This window comes from Siphateles boraxobius, unplaced genomic scaffold (genome assembly GCF_051911475.1).
Source record: "Siphateles boraxobius isolate OS27281-9 unplaced genomic scaffold, OSU_SipBor_1 6, whole genome shotgun sequence".
Taxonomy (NCBI): domain Eukaryota; kingdom Metazoa; phylum Chordata; class Actinopteri; order Cypriniformes; family Leuciscidae; genus Siphateles; species Siphateles boraxobius.
The window spans coordinates 5,586,656-5,605,946 of NW_027509186.1; the positions used below are offsets into that span (position 1 = coordinate 5,586,656).

A 19,291-nucleotide genomic window follows, 5' to 3' on the forward strand; every position below is an offset into this window, starting at 1 on the left:
TGCTAACTAATGACACCTCAACATCTTTGCGTCATGCTAACTAACGACAGCTCAACATCTTTGCGTCATGCTAACTAACGACAGCTCAACATCTGTGCGTCATGCTAACTAATGACAGCTCAACATCTGTGTGTCATGCTAACTAATTACAGCTCAACATCTGTGCGTCATGCTAACTAATGACAGCTCAACATCTGTGCATCATGCTAACTAATGACAGCTCAACATCTGTGCGGCATGCTAACTAATGGAAGCTCAACATCTGTGCGGCATGCTAACTAATGACAGCTCAACATATGTGCGTCATGCTAACAAATGACAGCTCAACATCTGTGCGTCATGATAACTAATGACAGCTCAACATCTGTGCGTCATGCTAACTAATGACAGCTCAACATCTGTGCGGCATGCTAACTAATGGAAGCTCAACATCTGTGCGTCATGCTAACTAAAGGCAGCTCAACATCTGTGCGTCATGCTAACTAATGGCAGCTCAACATCTGTGCGTCATGCTAACTAATGACACCTCAACATCTTTGCGTCATGCTAACTAACGACAGCTCAACATCTTTGCGTCATGCTAACTAACGACAGCTCAACATCTGTGCGTCATGCTAACTAATGACAGCTCAACATCTGTGTGTCATGCTAACTAATTACAGCTCAACATCTGTGCGTCATGCTAACTAATGACAGCTCAACATCTGTGCATCATGCTAACTAATGACAGCTCAACATCTGTGTGTCATGCTAACAAATGACAGCTAAACATCTGTGCGTCATGATAACTAATAACACCTCAACATCTGTGTGTCATGCTAACTAATGACAGCTCAACATCTGTGCGTCATGCTAACTAATGACACCTCAACATCTTTGCGTCATGCTAACTAACGACAGCTCAACATCTTTGCGTCATGCTAATTAATGACACCTCAACATCTTTGCGTCATGCTAACTAACGACAGCTCAACATCTTTGCGTCATGCTAACTAACGACAGCTCAACATCTTTGCGTCATGCTAACTAACGACAGCTCAACATCTGTGCGTCATGCTAACTAATGACAGCTCAACATCTGTGCGTCATGCTAACTAATGACAGCTCAACATCTGTGCGTCATGCTAACTAATGACAGCTCAACATCTGTGCATCATGCTAACTAATGACAGCTCTACATCTGTGCATCATGCTAACTAATGAATCCTATCTCATTTTTCAAATCTTAAGTCGAGAATTAAGATCGGAAGTTTTTGTAATACAGCCCTTGGAGCTTACCTAGTTCTTCATTTTGGTGAGTTTGCAACTGTTGTGAATTTGGATTTTAATGTGGAGAATCCCGAATGTTTTATTTTTAAAATATCCACGATTCTGAATAGACTACTAAACAAAATGTCATGTCATTTGTCACTAGAGGATCTGACAAAGTGATAATTGCTGCAGATTATAAAAACAATGAATGAATGATTCAATGACAGAAATGATGATACTGTGGTTGAAAAGACTGTTTGTGAAACTGTTCCATATAAACGACAACTGCTCCTCTCTTGGTCAGAACGCAGATCTGCTGAGGTCTGATGATGATCTGCGGATGTTCGCTGTGATCGTACTTGGTGAAGGTTTTATAGACAGAGCCGTAATGGTTAGGGAGCTGCCTTTGTAGGCCGTAGACAGCAAGGCTGCTCACAACATTTTGAAACCAACCGCATTAATGTGTTATTTTGCTCTGCTTATGCTTTTTATTTAAACCTCCTTTTAAAAATCCCATTGCAGAATATGGACATGATCTTACAGGACAGATAGTCAGCTCTTAGTGTTCTGTGTGTGTTTGCTGAGTCCTCCTCAAGTTTTGAGACGTTTTCTTTATAAATTGCTTCTTTCCCAATAATCCATTAGGCCACTGTTTGGCCAGCCGTGCCGACGGGAAGAATCCTGACAGCTGCACACATTTCAGTGCACTCTAGGGATTGTTTTCTTGAGTCAATAACTGGGAAGCTCTCGTGTTACTTGGTCCCAGGTGTGTGGAAGCCACTCTGGAGCTCCTGCTGAAAACATGCTCATAATGAAAGTGATTTGACGTTGCACAGTCCCTCTGAACTACAGCGGAGAAAGCTGTGGGGGAAACATGTGAATGCATGAAAGGCAAATTGCACAACTCTGAGTAAATGTGTGTGTGTGATCTAGGTGTGAACTAAAGTACTCGAGTGAGCAGAGGCAGGGTGTAGTTTGGGGCGATTGTAAGGGTGTTGTGTGCGGTTGCTTACTGACCCGATTAAAAGAGCTCCTCCTCTCGTCTCTGCTGTATGTGACTCGGGTTCCTCCTTCAGTGTGTGTCTGTGGGATTTTCACCTGCTCTCTGGTCCAGCAAGGGAAAATATAGGGCCCTATGATTTCAGCAAAAAATGAATGTGATTTATTGTAAAATGCGGAATGTCACAACATTTTGGTGATTTTGGATGAATAAATAAGACATAGGGCTGCACATTTAATTTAATAATGCGATAAAGACTAGTGTGTGTGTGTGTGTGTGTGTGTGTGTGTGTGTGTGTGTGTGAATGTGTAAACTCATAAAATTACTATTGTTTTGCATTAACAAGTGCAGTTACAAATAATATTGCATTTTTGTTTATTGGAAATTTGACAGTAAAGCACTGAGTTTGAATTGAGATGAAGATACAACTTTTATTAACAACAGTAATGTGCAAAAACCTGATTTTTATAGGAACATTTTTAATATTCGGCTCTTATTAAATGTAGCATACCGCACATCAAATCAGGAAAAAATTTCAGAATCCTCCATTGTAATGAATTATATTTGTACCAAATCCTTGTTAATTTACATAAAGACTTTATTCTACTCTGTAAGATTGTACATTTTACATCCTTGTCTGAACTTTACATTTTAATATTAGAAACAGTACTAATAGTATTAGTTAGATGCCAGATATTCTAAATTCTTTTTTTATTTATTTTTTTAAAGCTACACTGTGTAACTTTTTTAGTTTATTCTTAGCTAAAAACACTTAGTTCTTTCAAAAATATATGTGCTCATTAATGTATATTTACTTCGTTCAAGTAATAAAGTATTCTCGTGAGTGTATAATATGCCATTGAAAATACATACGGGTGGGGGGTTCTAATGTCGGTCGCCATGTTGCCCCTCCATCTTGAAAGTACATTAGCCAAAGAGGGACATACCCGTTAATTCAAGCTTCGCCTTTCGCGTTTTAACACTCGATGGCACCGTGTCGAATCTCAAGAGGGGGATTGCTTGAGTAGGGATGGGACGATTACCGGTTTCACTATAAACCACGATAAAATGTACTGACGGTTAGTAATATCGTTTAGAATTCAATTATCATTAAAACCGTGTTTGATTATCGAGATTTTAATAACTCACTATAAATCCTGTCCAGCCAGCAACAGTCTGACGCAGGCGCGCAATTTTGGGTTTTTTTTTTTATTCGAGAAGGAATGGCGGAAGGCAGTGTTCGGGAGATTTTTCAGCCTTTGAAGAGGACCAAATCTGAGGTGTGGTCATATTTTGGCATTTACAAAAATCCTGAGGGAAACTTAATCGAGGATGGTCACTCTGTCTGCAGAACATGCACAAAAAAGTTGCAGTAATAGAGGTAAACACTTAAAATCTGCCGAGTCGTCTTGTGTGACCATCATCCACTGTTGTAGCAAACGCAAGGCAAGTGAACTTTGATCTCAAAACTACGTCTGGGAAATAATTGGGCACAAAATGTTGTTTTGAGTTGACATATTTTATCTCACTCACTTGAAATAAACTTGAAGCTTCCGCTAAGAAAAGTTCGCAGCAAGTGGCTTTGAGCCAAAGACGTACGAATAAGGGCGTTTTCACACCTGAAAGTCCGCACCAAGGTCCGAACGTTCACATTTTGATACATTTTATACTTTCAGAAACTTTTGGTTTGGTTTCACACTGCAATTATGCGAGCGCACTAAAGAACTTTACGTGACATACTTGCGTCCTGTCGTCATCATCTATGTGGGCTGCATCTCGACATTGATTGGTTTGTAAATGGACGTGCGTCTGACGTCAGCGTGTTGTCAATGCGGCGGTTAACTTTGACATTATGAATGAACAGACGCATATCGTTGCAACTGTATTGTTATTTTTATGGCATAATTTCCTGCAGCACCAACTATACACAAGGCTAGTTCAAATTCGCCAAATGAACGTCCTCGTCGTGCGAACATTTTATCGTCGCCGGCAGGAAAGGAGGAGAAGACTGCAAGCAATCACGCGAGCTCTTTTTTTTGTGAATTTTTTCCAGTTGACTTCTAATTATGTCATCAGACCATACTGCAATTAAAAACCTCGTCTCCTCGTCTCCTCATGTGCGTACGGCTCATTTTTCCTGCCATCTTCTGTTTTTTCGGCTATGCGGGAACCACCGGAACTTCCTGTAAAAGGTCTGAAAGTCCGAACCATACAGAAATGCTTTCACACTAGAAACGAACCAAACCTTTGTTCAGTTTGATCCGGACCGAGACTACCTCTTTTCGTCGGACCAAATTTAATCTGTTTGGTCCGGACCGTGGTCCGGGGGAGGTTTCACACCTGTAATTTTGATTCGGACCAAACTGAAAAGTCCGAAAGTCCGGACCAAACAAGGTAGGTGTGAAAGGGCCCTAAGTTCAGACAAGACTATTAAGAGTGACATTTAAGAGATAATAATGTATATTCATTGTACGATTTTTTTTACCACATAATTATTGATTAGAGATTAATGTCTCTATTCTTAGCTGTTAAATCCATTTAGCGTACAAAACTCGTCCAGACAATATGATCACAACGATTTTATCAAATTCTGTAAACAATAAATCAACTTTGATTTCATTTTCAATACAATCAAAAACGGAGACGCAAGATGACAAGTTGTATTTGAATGAATACATTTTTACAGTTGCTGGTCGCCACCAACGGCATCATGTAACGTATACAATCTTTATTTGAAGCGTAACATAAGTTTCAAAGATCAGTTACTTATTTTGATCGCGTCTGCCACAACATCAGAGTCTATATCCGGCTTATGAACTTTTATCCCAATACTTCCGTTATCATTTAATGTTTGCGACACAGAAAGTTAGCCTATTGTGTAGTATGTCACTTCCGTGATCCCTGATCTGAGGAATCAGTCTGGAGCTCAAACGCTGCAGGACGAGTAACACACCAAAGTTATTCGGGTTGTTTAAATCACTGAGGCTTAAGTATGAGCAACAGAACTGATGTTGCCAACACCACTTCAGACCAAATGTCTTTATTTTACCCTCTGAAACTTGTTTGCTGTGATGACGCTGGTAACTGCACTGCTGAGATACTAGACTGCAGACTCTCTACAAAGCTCTGTTGTGTTTGCGTGTCGATCTCTGACTGTAATGCTTCATGAGGCTTGTTCAAACCCAAAACCTACATATTGCAAAACACACAACCCACTCATATTTACACAATCACTAACTCAAAGGCTCTTGGGAATCGCTCATTGGAGTGCTGAAATCAAATTGTTGGCTGCTGATCCAGTCTGTTAAAACAATGTGTTTTATTCTTGGTCGTCATGTAGAAGACTAATATCTGACTAATATCTCAGTGTGTACAGGTTTCCAGAAGTTTGTTAGGAAAGTTGTTTGTACGACAAACACTTGTGAGGAAAAGTCTCTGTAGTTGGTGAGGTTTGCAAAAGACACTTGAAGTTACGACAGCATTTAATTTTGTTGTATTATGTGCATAAAATAATTGGTATTTATCACTTTTGAAATCACACATTCTGAACTAACTTACAGCGACAGAGATATGAGTAGTGTTTCGTCTGAAGGTTTTAGATCCAGTACTAGCCGCGTTCCCATTACAGATTTGCGCAAAACTTTAGCGATATTTTCTAAATGTCAAAAAAAATAAACTATTGTGAAATGAAGGCGTTTCTATTAACCGATGTTATGCGACTGAAATATAATTTTTTCCTCATTCCAAAAATCATGGCGACGGATGTTGGTAGGTTCACGTATATCACAGCCACCGCTCTAGACATTATTTTTAATGAAGGAGCCGTATGTGTGTTATCCAGCATTAATGGCAAGGAAAGACACTTATACTGAAAGAGGGACATATGAGGAGGCACACTCTTGATAAATTGTGGCATTTCTCTGTTGTTGAGAATCCAGTATTCCTGTAATATTTGTCTTCTATGAGTTTAATGAAGAACTCTGTCTCGTCTTCTGTCCAAACCCAGCGCGTCGTCTTTAAAGAATGATCGAGTGTTACGTACGTCAGGTGACTGTAAATGCGAGAAAAAAAAAATTCCATTGCAGTTTTGCGACATATTCCTGTTTCGAATTCCCTGAAAAAACACCTCATGCGAGCATAAAACCTTTTTTGCAATATATGCAAGTTTTTGCAGAATTGACAGTGTTTCCATTGGGCATATTTTCAAATTCTTAATTTCAATTTGTGCAATTTGAAGGGTAATGGAAACCCGGCTTCTGTTCTCCACCGGAGCGGATCCCGTCTGTTTTGTGACACATGACTCAAATGCTTTGCTCTCCACCCAGATACAAAAACTGCTGTCGGTTAATGAAGTTCTGACGGATGAACTTGAGGCTTGATTGGATTCTTGTCTAAAGTGATTCAACTTTTCAGTTTAATGGACTTCGCCATATTCGTTGATACTTTGGTCATTGTCCATATGGTTACTGGGAGCCTTAAGCACATTTTCCCACAAATTTATCTAAAAGCGCCAAATTTGGCACAGATGTAGCTCAGGTCATATTGAAATGATTTAGCTAGGGCGCCGGAGCCAGCGACCCTCGGAGCCAAGATGGCGGCCAAATCCAATATGGCCGCTGCCCGAAAAGGGTCCCGGCTATAACTTTTGAACCACATGAGTTACAAATACACACTTGATATGTTTTTCAGCCTAATTTATCATGGGAAACACATAGGAATGTTTATATTTATGACCCAGTATATCTGGACCCCTTGATCCTCCAATTCCAATATGGCCGCTGTCCAAAAAAAAAAACGGCTTGGGCTTTAGTATGGGGCCTTACACCCCATTGTTTGCGCAAATTCATCTACAAGCACCACATTTGGCACAGATGTAGCTGAGGGCATACTGAAATAATTTCGGTATGACCTGAGCTACATCTGTGCCAAATATGGCGCTTTTAAATGAATTTGCGCGAAATTACCTATTCATGTGCTAAAGGTCCCCAACTATGGTGAGAGAATACGGGCTTGACTCCCATTGCACATTCATACAGACAGTATTTGAGACGCTACTTTAAGTTGCTGTTTGAACGGGACATTTGGAGACTCACACATGTAACTAAATGGGGTTGTCAATCCCAAAAACTGACAGTGTGAACGTCGCCTATGTAATAAAGTGGGCCTTATGCAGATATACAAAGTCTGCGCAACACCTCACTGTGTCATCCCTTCCTTGACAACAGTGGACACAGCTGTTGTTTTTTTTGAGACTTATGGTGTCACATTGTAATCTGTCACAAAGCTCTGACCAAATGCAGAAGTTGAACTTCCCTAATAGTGCTGAACCGCATAGAGCTGCCCCCTCATCTTCCGTGTGAGATTGAGAGCCGGTGATTTTCCATCACGTCTGTTATTGTCCTAACGCACTTTAATCCAGCGATGGAGGATCAGTTCTTATTTTTTTCCTCAGGACATTCTAGATCCGCTTAGGTCAATGAACGAACAACCGGATCTGTTTGTGCCAGCTGCCGAGTTTATGACAGTACAATAGGGCTGGAATCACGAAGCGATCGCTAGGCTGGCTAATCATCAGCTCTAATCATGAGGAAGTAATTGCATCAGTGTGAGGTGATTAGCTCTGAGCTCTTATGAGGGCAGGTGTTTGGTTTTATATAAGTGGCATTTCTTGTGGTCGACATGCAGCCGGTGCCAACCAGATTTTCCAGTTTAGATTGAAGAATATTTCAGGGGAATTTACTCTCTTGTGTTGAACACTTTCATTTGCTCTTTTGAATTTCGTTCTGATGGCATTCTTGCAAATATCTGTAAATACCAATTATTTGAAACATCGGCAAAGTACCTAAAGTTTGAATAAGGCATCCCAGAAAATGTCTTTAATGGTGAATTCTTTTTAATCTGTATGTGGTAATTTGCCTCACACTGGATACTTCTATTAAGATTTGTTTCTGGATCGGTGTCCGTGTTGGTCATAGATCTTTGTTCCTGTGATCAGTTTTAATGAGAGTTAAGGCTGGGGTGGGCTTTGTTTTTTTCAGGCAGAATAATAATCCACAATCATATTATGATTATTTTTCATGTTGGTTTGTAAGACTACTTTGCAAAGTCACTGAGCAGTACAGCAAAACTAATTTCTCTCTCTCTCTCTCTCTCTCTCTCTCTCTCTCTCTCTCTCTATATATATATATATATATATATATATATTTGCCTTACTACGTAAAAAAAGAAAAACATAACAACATCATTTTGGCCAAAGTAGGGGTGGAAATATATTTTATTTCATTATTTTATCTTTTTGTTATTAAAAATAAGAACAAAGATGCAAATCACAAATAATAGGACATATACAAGGTACAATTACAAACATTTCTTAAATTCAACAGTAGCATTCAAGGAAGAAATAGAAAAACTGAGTATAAAATAAAACACTGTAGACTTTAATATGCACTGATTCTACTGAAGTTATTCAGTCTAGAGCAATGAGTGATGTTTTTTTCTTTGTGTTTTGTTTGATTAACATTAATGACACAAATGGCAGCAGGGTTGTTAGGCTGCTGTCACTTTAAGAGCCAAAGCAAAGATACTATACATTTTAATCGTTAATAATGATCTAATATCGTGGTATCGCTCACCCCTAGGTTGGCGCTTGTAAAATGTCTTTGTCGACTTTTCATTTCCCTCTGGTTTTAGGGAGAGTTCATTATTAGGGTTGGGATTAGAGATTAATTTAAGATGAATGTTGCTCCATAGCAAACAAAAGATCTATTGATGACTTGGCAACATCATGTGACCGTCAGCTAAAGTTTGGATTCACAGCACTCGGCACAATTTCAGTACCAGAAACAATCCTTGTTGTCTAGGGAAAAACATTTTTATCCATCCGATTTTAAGGATAGAATTAAGAATTAGTGTCCTTAAAGGCCCCCTGAAATTAAAATGTTTTTTTAGCTTCTAGTATGAATATGTTAGTCTTAAGGTTATGAATAAGCTGGTGTGTTCCAAAACAATGACAACATTTGCATTTGGGAGATTTAAGCATTCAAAACTAAATCTCTCACTTCCACTAAAATGGATCACAGATTTTTATGACATCACCGCAGACTTCAGCTTCTCTTTACATCATCTGTCCAGTCAAATGCTCTGACTTCGGCTTCTTATCACATCTTCTGTCCAATCAAATGCTCTCTAGAATGTATTGTATCATCAGCTCTCGGATTCGCTTCCATGGTACACTTCATCTGTTTGGTAAACTAAACGCTATTGGCTATTTGAAAAGAGGGAGGGGCCATTCAATATGTCCCGCCTTAGCTTCCTGTTTCAGTGGAAATTACGTCAACGCATCATACAAAGCTGCGCCTTCCAAGGCACTTCAGTGGGCCTTTAAAGGGTAAGTTCGGCGTTTTACAAGTAAAGCGCTGTTTTAAGATCGTTTCTGATGAAATCGAACGGTTAAGATTAAAATTTGGACACATGCTTCTGTCCCGAGAATTTTAGGTTTCTGTGTTAGCACCCCCCACCTATACAATGGTTTCATAGGGGCACTGGAACAGTCATTCATATAAATGCATTAAACTTTAGTTTACAAAGACGTGAAACTCACCGAGTGGTCTGGGGTGTTCACTGATATGCTCACACAAAAATCGCTACAAAAGATGCTTTCCAACAGGTGTTTTACCATTCGTTGTAAAACTGTGGACCTATTTTTCCAAACGCCTCACAACCGCACATTCTTCCAAAAACTACGATAAAACCTGTTGCGTGAGCATATCAGTGAACACCCCAGACCACTCGGTGAGTTTCACTCGGTGAGTTTCACAATATTAACTTATTTTGATCCAGGGACACATCTGTCCAACTTGGCTAAATAATAGTCACCTACTGGAGGGTTTTCATGGGCATATCCTTTGTTCTGCTAAGTCTGCAAAAGCATTTCCATTGGATCTGGAAATTGGCAAGATTGTAAAATCGTCTCAGTGGTAGGGCTGAGCTGCAGAGATGAAGGACGTTTGGCAAGGGCATCTGGGTCGGAGGGAATGAGAGGGCTGTGGATTTCTGGAGACGGGGCTTTGAGATCTGCTGTGAGTGGAGAGCGGTGAAGACTGATTAGAAAGGTCATTTTGTTCCCATCTGTGACACAAGCAGCTTACACCTGACAAGGTTTATTAAAGCTCCTGGACAGGAAATGCAAATATGGGTTTAGTTCACTATGCTTTTTTCTGTTCTCAATTTCAATATCAGTCTAGTTCTCTTTTAAAACTGTACTGAGAAAAAGTTCTGGTGAGATTTTAGGTCATGGAAGGGATTGAAAGAAACCTGCAGAGTAAAGCAGTGTGAGATGTCACCGGCCACTGCCATGTGAACAGACTCGAGTGACAGTGAGCAAAGAACACTTGTGGAAAACATCTTTGTGACGTGGTTTATTTGGGAGGATGCTAGTTGTCCCTTGGGTGGGAAAGCACAGTTTTCCTTGGAAGACGTAAATAGGGCATTAATTCCATGGGAAAATGGCCCTGATGCAGAGTTTTCTGTTCCCGAACTCTCAGCAGGGGCCAAAATCACAAAATCACATGAGAAAATAGTCAGTGTTAGTGAAGACAAAGTAGGAATACACAACAGAGTTTAATAAAGCGTACACCGCACTGGCCAGATAATGGATTTACTGTAGTGCCAGATTGTCATCACCCAAACAACAGGCCGCTTTACTGAGCTCTAATGACATTAGATGAACATTTATATTAAATGCATTAAGTGTAGTTACACGGGTGACTTTACTAGACGTGGGTAGGGTGTTCTGGGTGTTTGCTAGTTGGCCAAAACTGTCTAGATATGGCTCTGCTACCTGTGGGGGTTTACACCAGTTTTGCCTTCTGCTAATCCACCAGTCTTATCTTACCCACTAAAGTTAGACTTCTAACATTTGATATTTGGGATTGAAGGATTATTCAAATCACTAAACCTAATATGAGCATTGGAAATAGTGATGCTTGACTTTGCCAACACCAATACAATCTTTCAGCAGTCTTTATTAGGACGACTCTACTATGGACACTATTGTCATTTTCCCCCAAAGGTCTTAACCAGAATGAATTGAACAATAATGTTGTGCTACTCACTCCAGTTAATTTTAGCCAACAATAACCTTAAATCATCTCCACATGTGTTGCGAAACGCATTACATTTAGAATACTTATCAACCAGTGTTTTCCAGTGACATAATGAACACAGGACAGTAACTTTCCCCTCTGAGCACTGCTTCCTCCTGAGGTTTCTTTCTTACTTTCAGGGAGTTTTTACCCTGCCACCGTTGCCTCGTTTTCATTCCCGAAAGGATTTCAGCCCAAACCCCCTGTTAAACAACATGTAAATGAATAGAGTTTCCATCCGCACCGCTGGGAAAGTGGCATGAGAATATCAGTGTGCACAGAGACCCTGTTCCTCTAGGAGCATCAATCATGAAGTTCGCGTTATGGAAGGATGAGTGCAGTGAGTCAGCAGCAACACAAACATCTGCTCTTTCACAACATCACAAACTGGCAGGATTAAAAACCTAAAGTCATTGTAGTTAAATGATGATGAGGATGACAATGAAAGTCAAGAATGACAGATCGAACGAGTCCTTAGATTGATTTTAACCGATTACTCATGAGATTACTCAAAGCTTTTTTACTTTTTCAAATAAGAACTTGCTCATAACTATGAAGGTTAAAGAGTAGCAAAACTCTAGAATATGTAGATGTGAATTTGAGAACTTGAACAATAAATATTCATACTTGTACGCTAAAATTTACACTCACAGCTCCAATGTGAAAACCTGTAAAATAAAAATCTAAAGTTGAATGTTGAGATTTGCACTCGCAGATAGTAGTCACAAACCTGTACTCATAATTTGAAGCTGCAGACAAGCAGTCACAAATGTGTGAAATGCCATTCACAGAAATACAAATGACAGACACAAACTTGTAGTACATATTTGTATTTATTCTTTCATTGTCTTTCACAGTACAACCTCAATTAGGCATTTCCACATTTTCTCAAATGTGCTACTGCAATTTCAAATCTTCGTGCCTTGACTTCTGGAACTGAACCGATTCTTGATTCGACCAAATCCTAACAGACGCTATACACAACACAACGAGGACGTGTCCAGTGCTTCTGTCATCGTTGGGGAAGTACTGGAGGGAATGACAGGCAGGTGCTTTGAGTAAAGCTCAGCGCGGGTCAGATCAGCTGACCGGAAACCAGTCTGAGGAACTACACACGCCGCATTAGGGTGACTTTGACACGTTTCAGTTGATAGTCAGACTGGATTTCAACGTCTGTTCGATTGATCCCCTCAAAATAATCTGATGTCGTTCTGGCATCGCAGAAGAAGGTAAGACGAATTTGACAGAATATACAAAATGACTCCAACATGTATTAAATATAGTTCTGTGGCAGTACCGTGGTAAAGGAGTATCTAGTATAGTATGTACAACTAAAGAAGCGTAAAATATCAAATAAAGTATAAAAATCCTTTTCAGAAATAAAAATATGCTGTATTTACTTACATTTTTTGGATTGTATAAGATATTTTTGATCCTTTACCCTGTAAACATATTAAATGAATGTCTTAAGTTAGATTCCATTATGAAAATCCCTGGCATACATAATAACATGTAATGTATTTTTTTCGTTTTTATTCTAATTTATTTGCTTGGTCAGTCTCTTTGTTGTTTTAGGGTCTTTTGCTCAGGTAGGCTGTGAAGGTCTTTTATTGAACTGAAATAATTTGTCGAAGTCACATTGAACTGTAATACAGATCTACCGCTACTGAAGAATTGCTGGTTCTATCAACTTTTTTTTAGTACCGACTTGGGGTGTAACGATACCCTAATGTCACGATTCGATGCATATCACGACACTGAACTCACCATACGATATTATTGCGATACTCCAAGACATATGGTAAAAGATTAATAGAAAAATGTACTGTTGATTAAAATGCTAAATTGGGTATTAAATTGTGTGTGTAAATGAATAGGCTTGGACTTGGTGCTGGAAACCCAATGCACAGGACAATAGAGACACCAGAATAACAATATTCATGATTCTGAAGCTGAAAATACAGAATTATTTTAGACAAATATGCTTGCACTATATATTTATAATATTTATACAGTATATATTTAAAATAATGTAGGCCACTTTTTACTTTTTACTGGTACAATTTTAAGGCAACGGGTCTCCTCACAGTCAACTGATCACTTTTTACTGGTAGCATTAGATATTTGGCATTATCAGGACCCACAAATTACCCCCATTGCATTATTATACAGTACATTATTTTTAACATTATATATACAGTATAGTATTAATGTAGCGACACTAAAACTATACAAAATCCATATTGTGACCTTCCACGATACATATTGCTGCATTTTTGTATTGGGATATATTGTGACACGATATATTGTTACACTCCTCCTACCGACTGGTACTGGTTCTGGTACTGGTACTAGTACTGGTACTACCAGTATGTTTGGCAACCCTAATCACAGTGGTACACCGTCCAAAACAAAAGTCACGGCCGGCGTTTGGTGCTTGTAGTGAGTGCTGTAGGAAGACAGGAAGTTGCTGATCGACTGTCATGGGGTCACAGCGGCTCCCGTGGACGCGAGTGTGTGCATCACAGCACAGGAAATGAGCAGACCTCACCAGAGACGAGCGCTTCTGTGTTCAGACATGAGCGATCCTCCTGAAGCCCGTCAGACGGTGCGAGCGCTGCGAGGACAGATGATCTCCTGCAGGAACCGTCGCTACCGGCGCGTGCAAGGCAGAAAGTAAGTCTGGACAGTGTCCTTCACACCGGCTCTCGGTTAAGGCAGGGTTTGGACTCTCGCAGTGCTCTGGTTTTGCATTCACGTTCTTGGTGCGGGTGTGAATTCGGATTGTGTCAACAAAACATTTCGGTCATTGTAAGAGAATCTTTCCGTTGGAAGTAACGTTTCTCTTGGTTCGTGCATCTGATGATCAGTTAGGAAGGGTGTGTCGCCTGTAGTTTCACTTCTGTTTTTCCCCGATGTTTCAGTTGTGATTGTGTAGGATGATTGTGTCTCTTAACCCTTGAATTATGTTTTTGATACAGTACTTCAGTTATTTATTGAATAGTTTGATAAGTTCAGCAGCAGCAGTGTCTTTTCTCAACTTTTTCTTTCATGACTACTCATTTTTACTAGTCATCCAGATTAGTAGGACTGCTCAGCAAGTCAGTGTTTACATTAAGCTGACGAGTTTATGAGGTTAAGCTGATCAATATTTTCATATTATAAGCAATAATTCATAAACACTGATCAATGCGACTACGTACTGACGTCATATTATTAGCTACAGGATTGAATTGATCTCCCAGTGTCACAATAAGGATGTTTTTGTCTTGCCAAAAATAGTAGTCGATAGTCCACTTTAGACATTCTACTAACTATAAGTTGCAGCTACATGTCAACTAACTGTCATTAGAGTATTAGTAGACTATGCTTAATATCTGCTAACACTTTATTGTGTTGGTCCCAAATAGATATTCTACTGACTATAAATAACTTGGCAACTACAAGTCAAATTATTCTCCTAACCATAACCATACTGATAGTCTACTAATACTCTGAGAGTTAGTTGACATGTAGTTGAAAAGTTACTTATAGTTAGTGGAATCTCTAAAGTGGACTATCGAAAGAGTGTTACCAAAAAAAAGCTCTATAAGCCGCAGCTTTCAAGCTAATAAACCAAAGCATGGTTACGTTTGACTGCATTTAATTGTGAGTTCCCTGACCTGTGATGTACTGTGTAGTGTGTGTGTGTGTGTGTGTGAGAAGCGTCTTCTTGGAGCAGGAGAGCAGACGCATGCGCATACTGACAGAAACAACAGTGCGACTGCTAGTGGTTAGGAAACGTTACCCGCAATAAGCACACAGTTCATTTTTGTGTGTAAAGTCCTGTTAAACCGCTAGAGTATTGCAATGTGTAGTAATATAGAAATATAATCATATGTGATATCACTGCGGAACTTATACACTTTTACCATACATTTTACAGTAATTTGTTGTTCCTACTCTGTAAAAAGTGATATAATCAATCAGTTATTACAACATATGTTTTTGCATTGCCTTAGCTCATCAAAATAAGTTAAGCTATTTTCAACTTTTTTATAAGTTTTCAAGACTCAACTCATTTTTAAGTCAGTTTAATGTAATTTAAGTTGATATGACTTAAATCCAAGTTGATTGTACTTAAAAATTCAAAACAGAAAAAACATAAATTGTACATTATTTTGCAGAAAATGTTAGAATGTGATGCCATCTACAATTTTTCTATATATGTTAAAGTACCTATAGACAACATTTTATAGTAGCAAGACAATTACAAATCTTTTACAACGTGGTGTTCAAATTGTCTCTATATAGTGGGTATAAATGCCCTGTTAAAGTGCAGCTTTATGAGATGTAAACAAGTGAATTCAAGTAAAATCATGTGTTAGTGAGCTGTGAGCACAGGCTATTTTAAATCTTTTTTTTTCCCTTAAGTTACTCTATTTATTTGTTCCTTTATATTGCATTGAAGGTGGGAAAATATTTTACTTGGTTTCATATTTTCCATCTCAAGAAGCTGCAATATTAGCAGGGGTGTGTAAACTCATACACCGAGTCATGATTACACACTCGTGTTGAGTCATCATTTGTAGTGTGAATGTTAATGAGCGGATGTGTCCTGGTGGACAGTGAAGCATCTCCTCAGCTGTGCCACAGCATCAGGACGTACTACAGCTCGTTGTTGAGTGTGTGTGCTGTGATCACACACGTGTGCTGCTGCTGTAAGTGAACGGCTCACTGTGTGAATGATGAATGTGCAGATGTCCTGTCTTTACGCACCAATCAGCATTTGCATATCTTTATTCTTAGATTCACACTTCAAAGAAACAAGACTTCATCCTAAAATAAAAATAAAGTCATCATTGAATCACCCTGCTGTTGTTCTAATGCGGTATGACCTGTTTATTTTTCAGACCACAAAAGGGGAATTTAATTTTTTTTTTAACCAGTAACTATCAACAGGGCTCTCAAGTGTCACGCATTGAGTGTGACAGTCACTCATTTGGGTTCTTTTGTCACGCACTCCCACCACACATTGTATTTCTCACACGGAAAAACTATTTATAATATATTTAAAGTGTAAATTGCAGGTTAACCACCACAACCAATTAATGTGTAGATTAAAGTGCTCAATATGTAAATATTTAAAAATTTCTTTCTTAAAATGCGTTAAAATAACATTTATTGGGGTTTCTTCAAAGGTAGCATGTTTTTTACCGTAACTGGGTGATGACGTCATAAAAGGGAGTAGCAACCCATACTCTGCTAGATTCCTACTGTTTGTGGCTTGACTATGGACAATTTTGAACCAGTCAGGCGTGAGAGAGGGGAGGAAATTGCCAGAAATCATGGCCCTCAAAGAGTTATCAAAAAGAGTTTTCTTGAGTGTCTGTAACTTAGCCAACAGTTTTACAGCCTGTTAACAGACAACACCTGCTCAGAGCGAGTAGTCTAGGCCTAGTCATATTTTCGTTATCACACGATGACTGACATATTTTACACCCCAACCCGTTGGGGGTGTCACTGTTGCCTGTCTTCATCACTTAGGGCTCGTTTCAGCGGTACGGTACGGTACAGTTCGGTACGGTACACAATTATTTGCGTTTCCACTGTCAAAAGTTGTGAATGGTACCAAAAAGCCGAACCGTACCGTACCACTTTTTGGGTACCCTTCCGTTGGGGTACCTAGCACAGTGGTACGGTACTAAAGGGTGGAGCTAGACTCACTGCAGAACGTTGATTGGTTGACAGAGTATCGTCACTTGCGCGTGCTACAAGGGGAATGAAAACATAAGAAGCACCATTTTTTAATATACAGTTGGAATATAATACTACGGTTATTCTTTCACGAAATGTAGTTTTAAGAGTTTTTCAGGCGAGAATGTAGTTGTTTAAAGCTCAAATCTGTGGTTTATTTATAATGATTTATGATAATTTGATCCATTCCAGGCGATCACCGGGCGCTCGGCGCTCATGTTCCCCGCGTGGAACAGCCTTTCCTCGGCTAGTCGTTCTGACGTTTGCCGTTGACTCTGTAGTGGTAATTGGTCTTGTGTATATCTAACGGGTGATCTTTGGTCTCGTGAATCGATAATTCGTTCCCTGGCCAATCGTTTTGGCTGAGGGCTAATTGAAGTTTCATATATTTAGGCTATTTAACTTTTCCGTTGTAACGTTAACATTAGACTAGCGCTAAATTAGTATATTTGACTGAATTGTTTGCTTTATTTCTTATTGTATAGCTTCTTGTAACGTTACCTTTTACTTATACTTTTATAATGGCTATTATTGATAAAACTGAAATTTAACTGGGTTGAGTTTAGTCATTTTTTATTTTATTACAAGATTATCACTGTAATGTTGTTTATTGCAACATTTGTACAAATGCACATATCGCCTGGAATATGTTTAATATTTTTTAAATTTACACAAAAAGATGTAGGGTTGTGTTTTATATTTTGTTTTGTTATAAATAGGCTAACGTTAAACATGCAGTAAATTATATAATCAGGTCTATACATTGCCTGAACCACATTTGTGTGTCCATAATGTTTAATATGTATATAAATGAAAACGAAAAGAGGCAGAGTAGTGTTTTATAATATATTTCGTTTTATTGTTGCCTAAAATGTACATGAAGAGCGAGCTCAGTGATGCTTTCAAGAACGCGCTGTTCCATTTGGAGAATTACCGGACTCGCGTCCTCGGGAGTCATTCTGCTGAGAACTTTGCATACTTGGTATTGAGAAATGCCTAATGTCGGCACTTCTCTTCCTGTGACAAACATGCCGAGCAGCAAGGACAATATCTGCTGTATACCATTGGTGTTTACTTTGTCGCTTTCTTCTCCGCGCTAAAATGACGTTGATCGCTTTTTTTTCGGCAAACACCACGCCTATCAAGAAGGGTATCGTTGGTGGTGGAAACGCTAGCCGGATCATGGTTTACTGACCCGACCCGAACCGAACCGTAGGCCTACTGTACCGTACTATACTGCTCAGTGGAAACGAGTCATTAAGCACCAAAGGGTACCTAACACACACAGCTTCTGCCAGTCTCATGTTCATCTTGAGTAGCATTACATCCTTCATATCTCCGAAGAGTCTTTAGTTTGATCAGATTTATAGAAGACAGATACAGCTGTACCGATTCTTTCTGAAAACAGTCGAGCTCCTGGAGGCGGGTCGTGGGCGGAGCTAAAGTCACACACAGTACATCATCGGATCATCCCTGGATAACTACTGATTCACTATATGTTATTGTTGTTTACATTAAATGCACTTATGCGCCGATTGCCAACAAAACAAAACAAAACCACCTGCGATTCAGACTCATGACCGGGATCTTTTATCGCTGGGATTGTGAGCATGCTGATGGGCGTTGCTCTCGCTCTGGTTGATGTGTGTGTGTGTGTGTGTGTGTGTTCGCTCTTCTAGGAGAAGTGCCCATCTCACCCTTTGTGAACTTCATACAGGCCCATACTCGGAAAAAAACGATCCGAAAGTTATACAAGTCCTGAAGGAGTGTATTTGGCACAGGAATCCGTCCGTCATACGTCCAACTCATTGTTTTTTTAATTTTGGCCATGTTGTAATATAAACGTGGCATGAAATACAACGCCTAGAAATCCCCAAAAAGTATCTGTGCTCCTTCTCCGGACTATGACAGTCAGGATGAAAGTTGACAGATGTGAACTCTAACTTCACGGATATATTCACCTCAGAGAAGAAGTCCATTTTTATCCGGATTTCTCACAACTTATGTGCTTTTTCTGAAAAGTGAACGTGCAGTCGAGCACAGAAGACCGATGGCCAAGGTCAGGATCTTCATTAAATAAAGCATTATATTTCTATTTGTTATATGTATACCCCCAGAACACTTAATATACGACACGTGTCGCACGCGATCATTCTGTGAT

The 19,291-nt window shown here is 39.3% G+C and overlaps 1 protein-coding gene across 3 annotated transcripts in view; it reads left to right on the forward strand.

Moving 5' to 3' along the window:
* Positions 1-19,291, forward strand: part of limk1a (LIM domain kinase 1a) — an 83,753-nt gene that overhangs the window by 8,722 nt on the left and 55,740 nt on the right. Inside the window, exon 1 of one of the 3 annotated variants that reach the window (XM_077207526.1) lies at positions 12,486-12,623. The exons of 1 other annotated variant lie outside the window; for it this stretch is intronic. In XM_077207526.1, the coding sequence (XP_077063641.1) occupies positions 12,598-12,623 (26 nt within the window). In that variant the 5' untranslated portion in view covers positions 12,486-12,597. Of the gene's footprint in view, positions 1-12,485; positions 12,624-13,743; positions 14,071-19,291 lie in introns of those variants that run through there. One more of the 3 variants, XM_077207524.1, reaches the window with a different exon arrangement.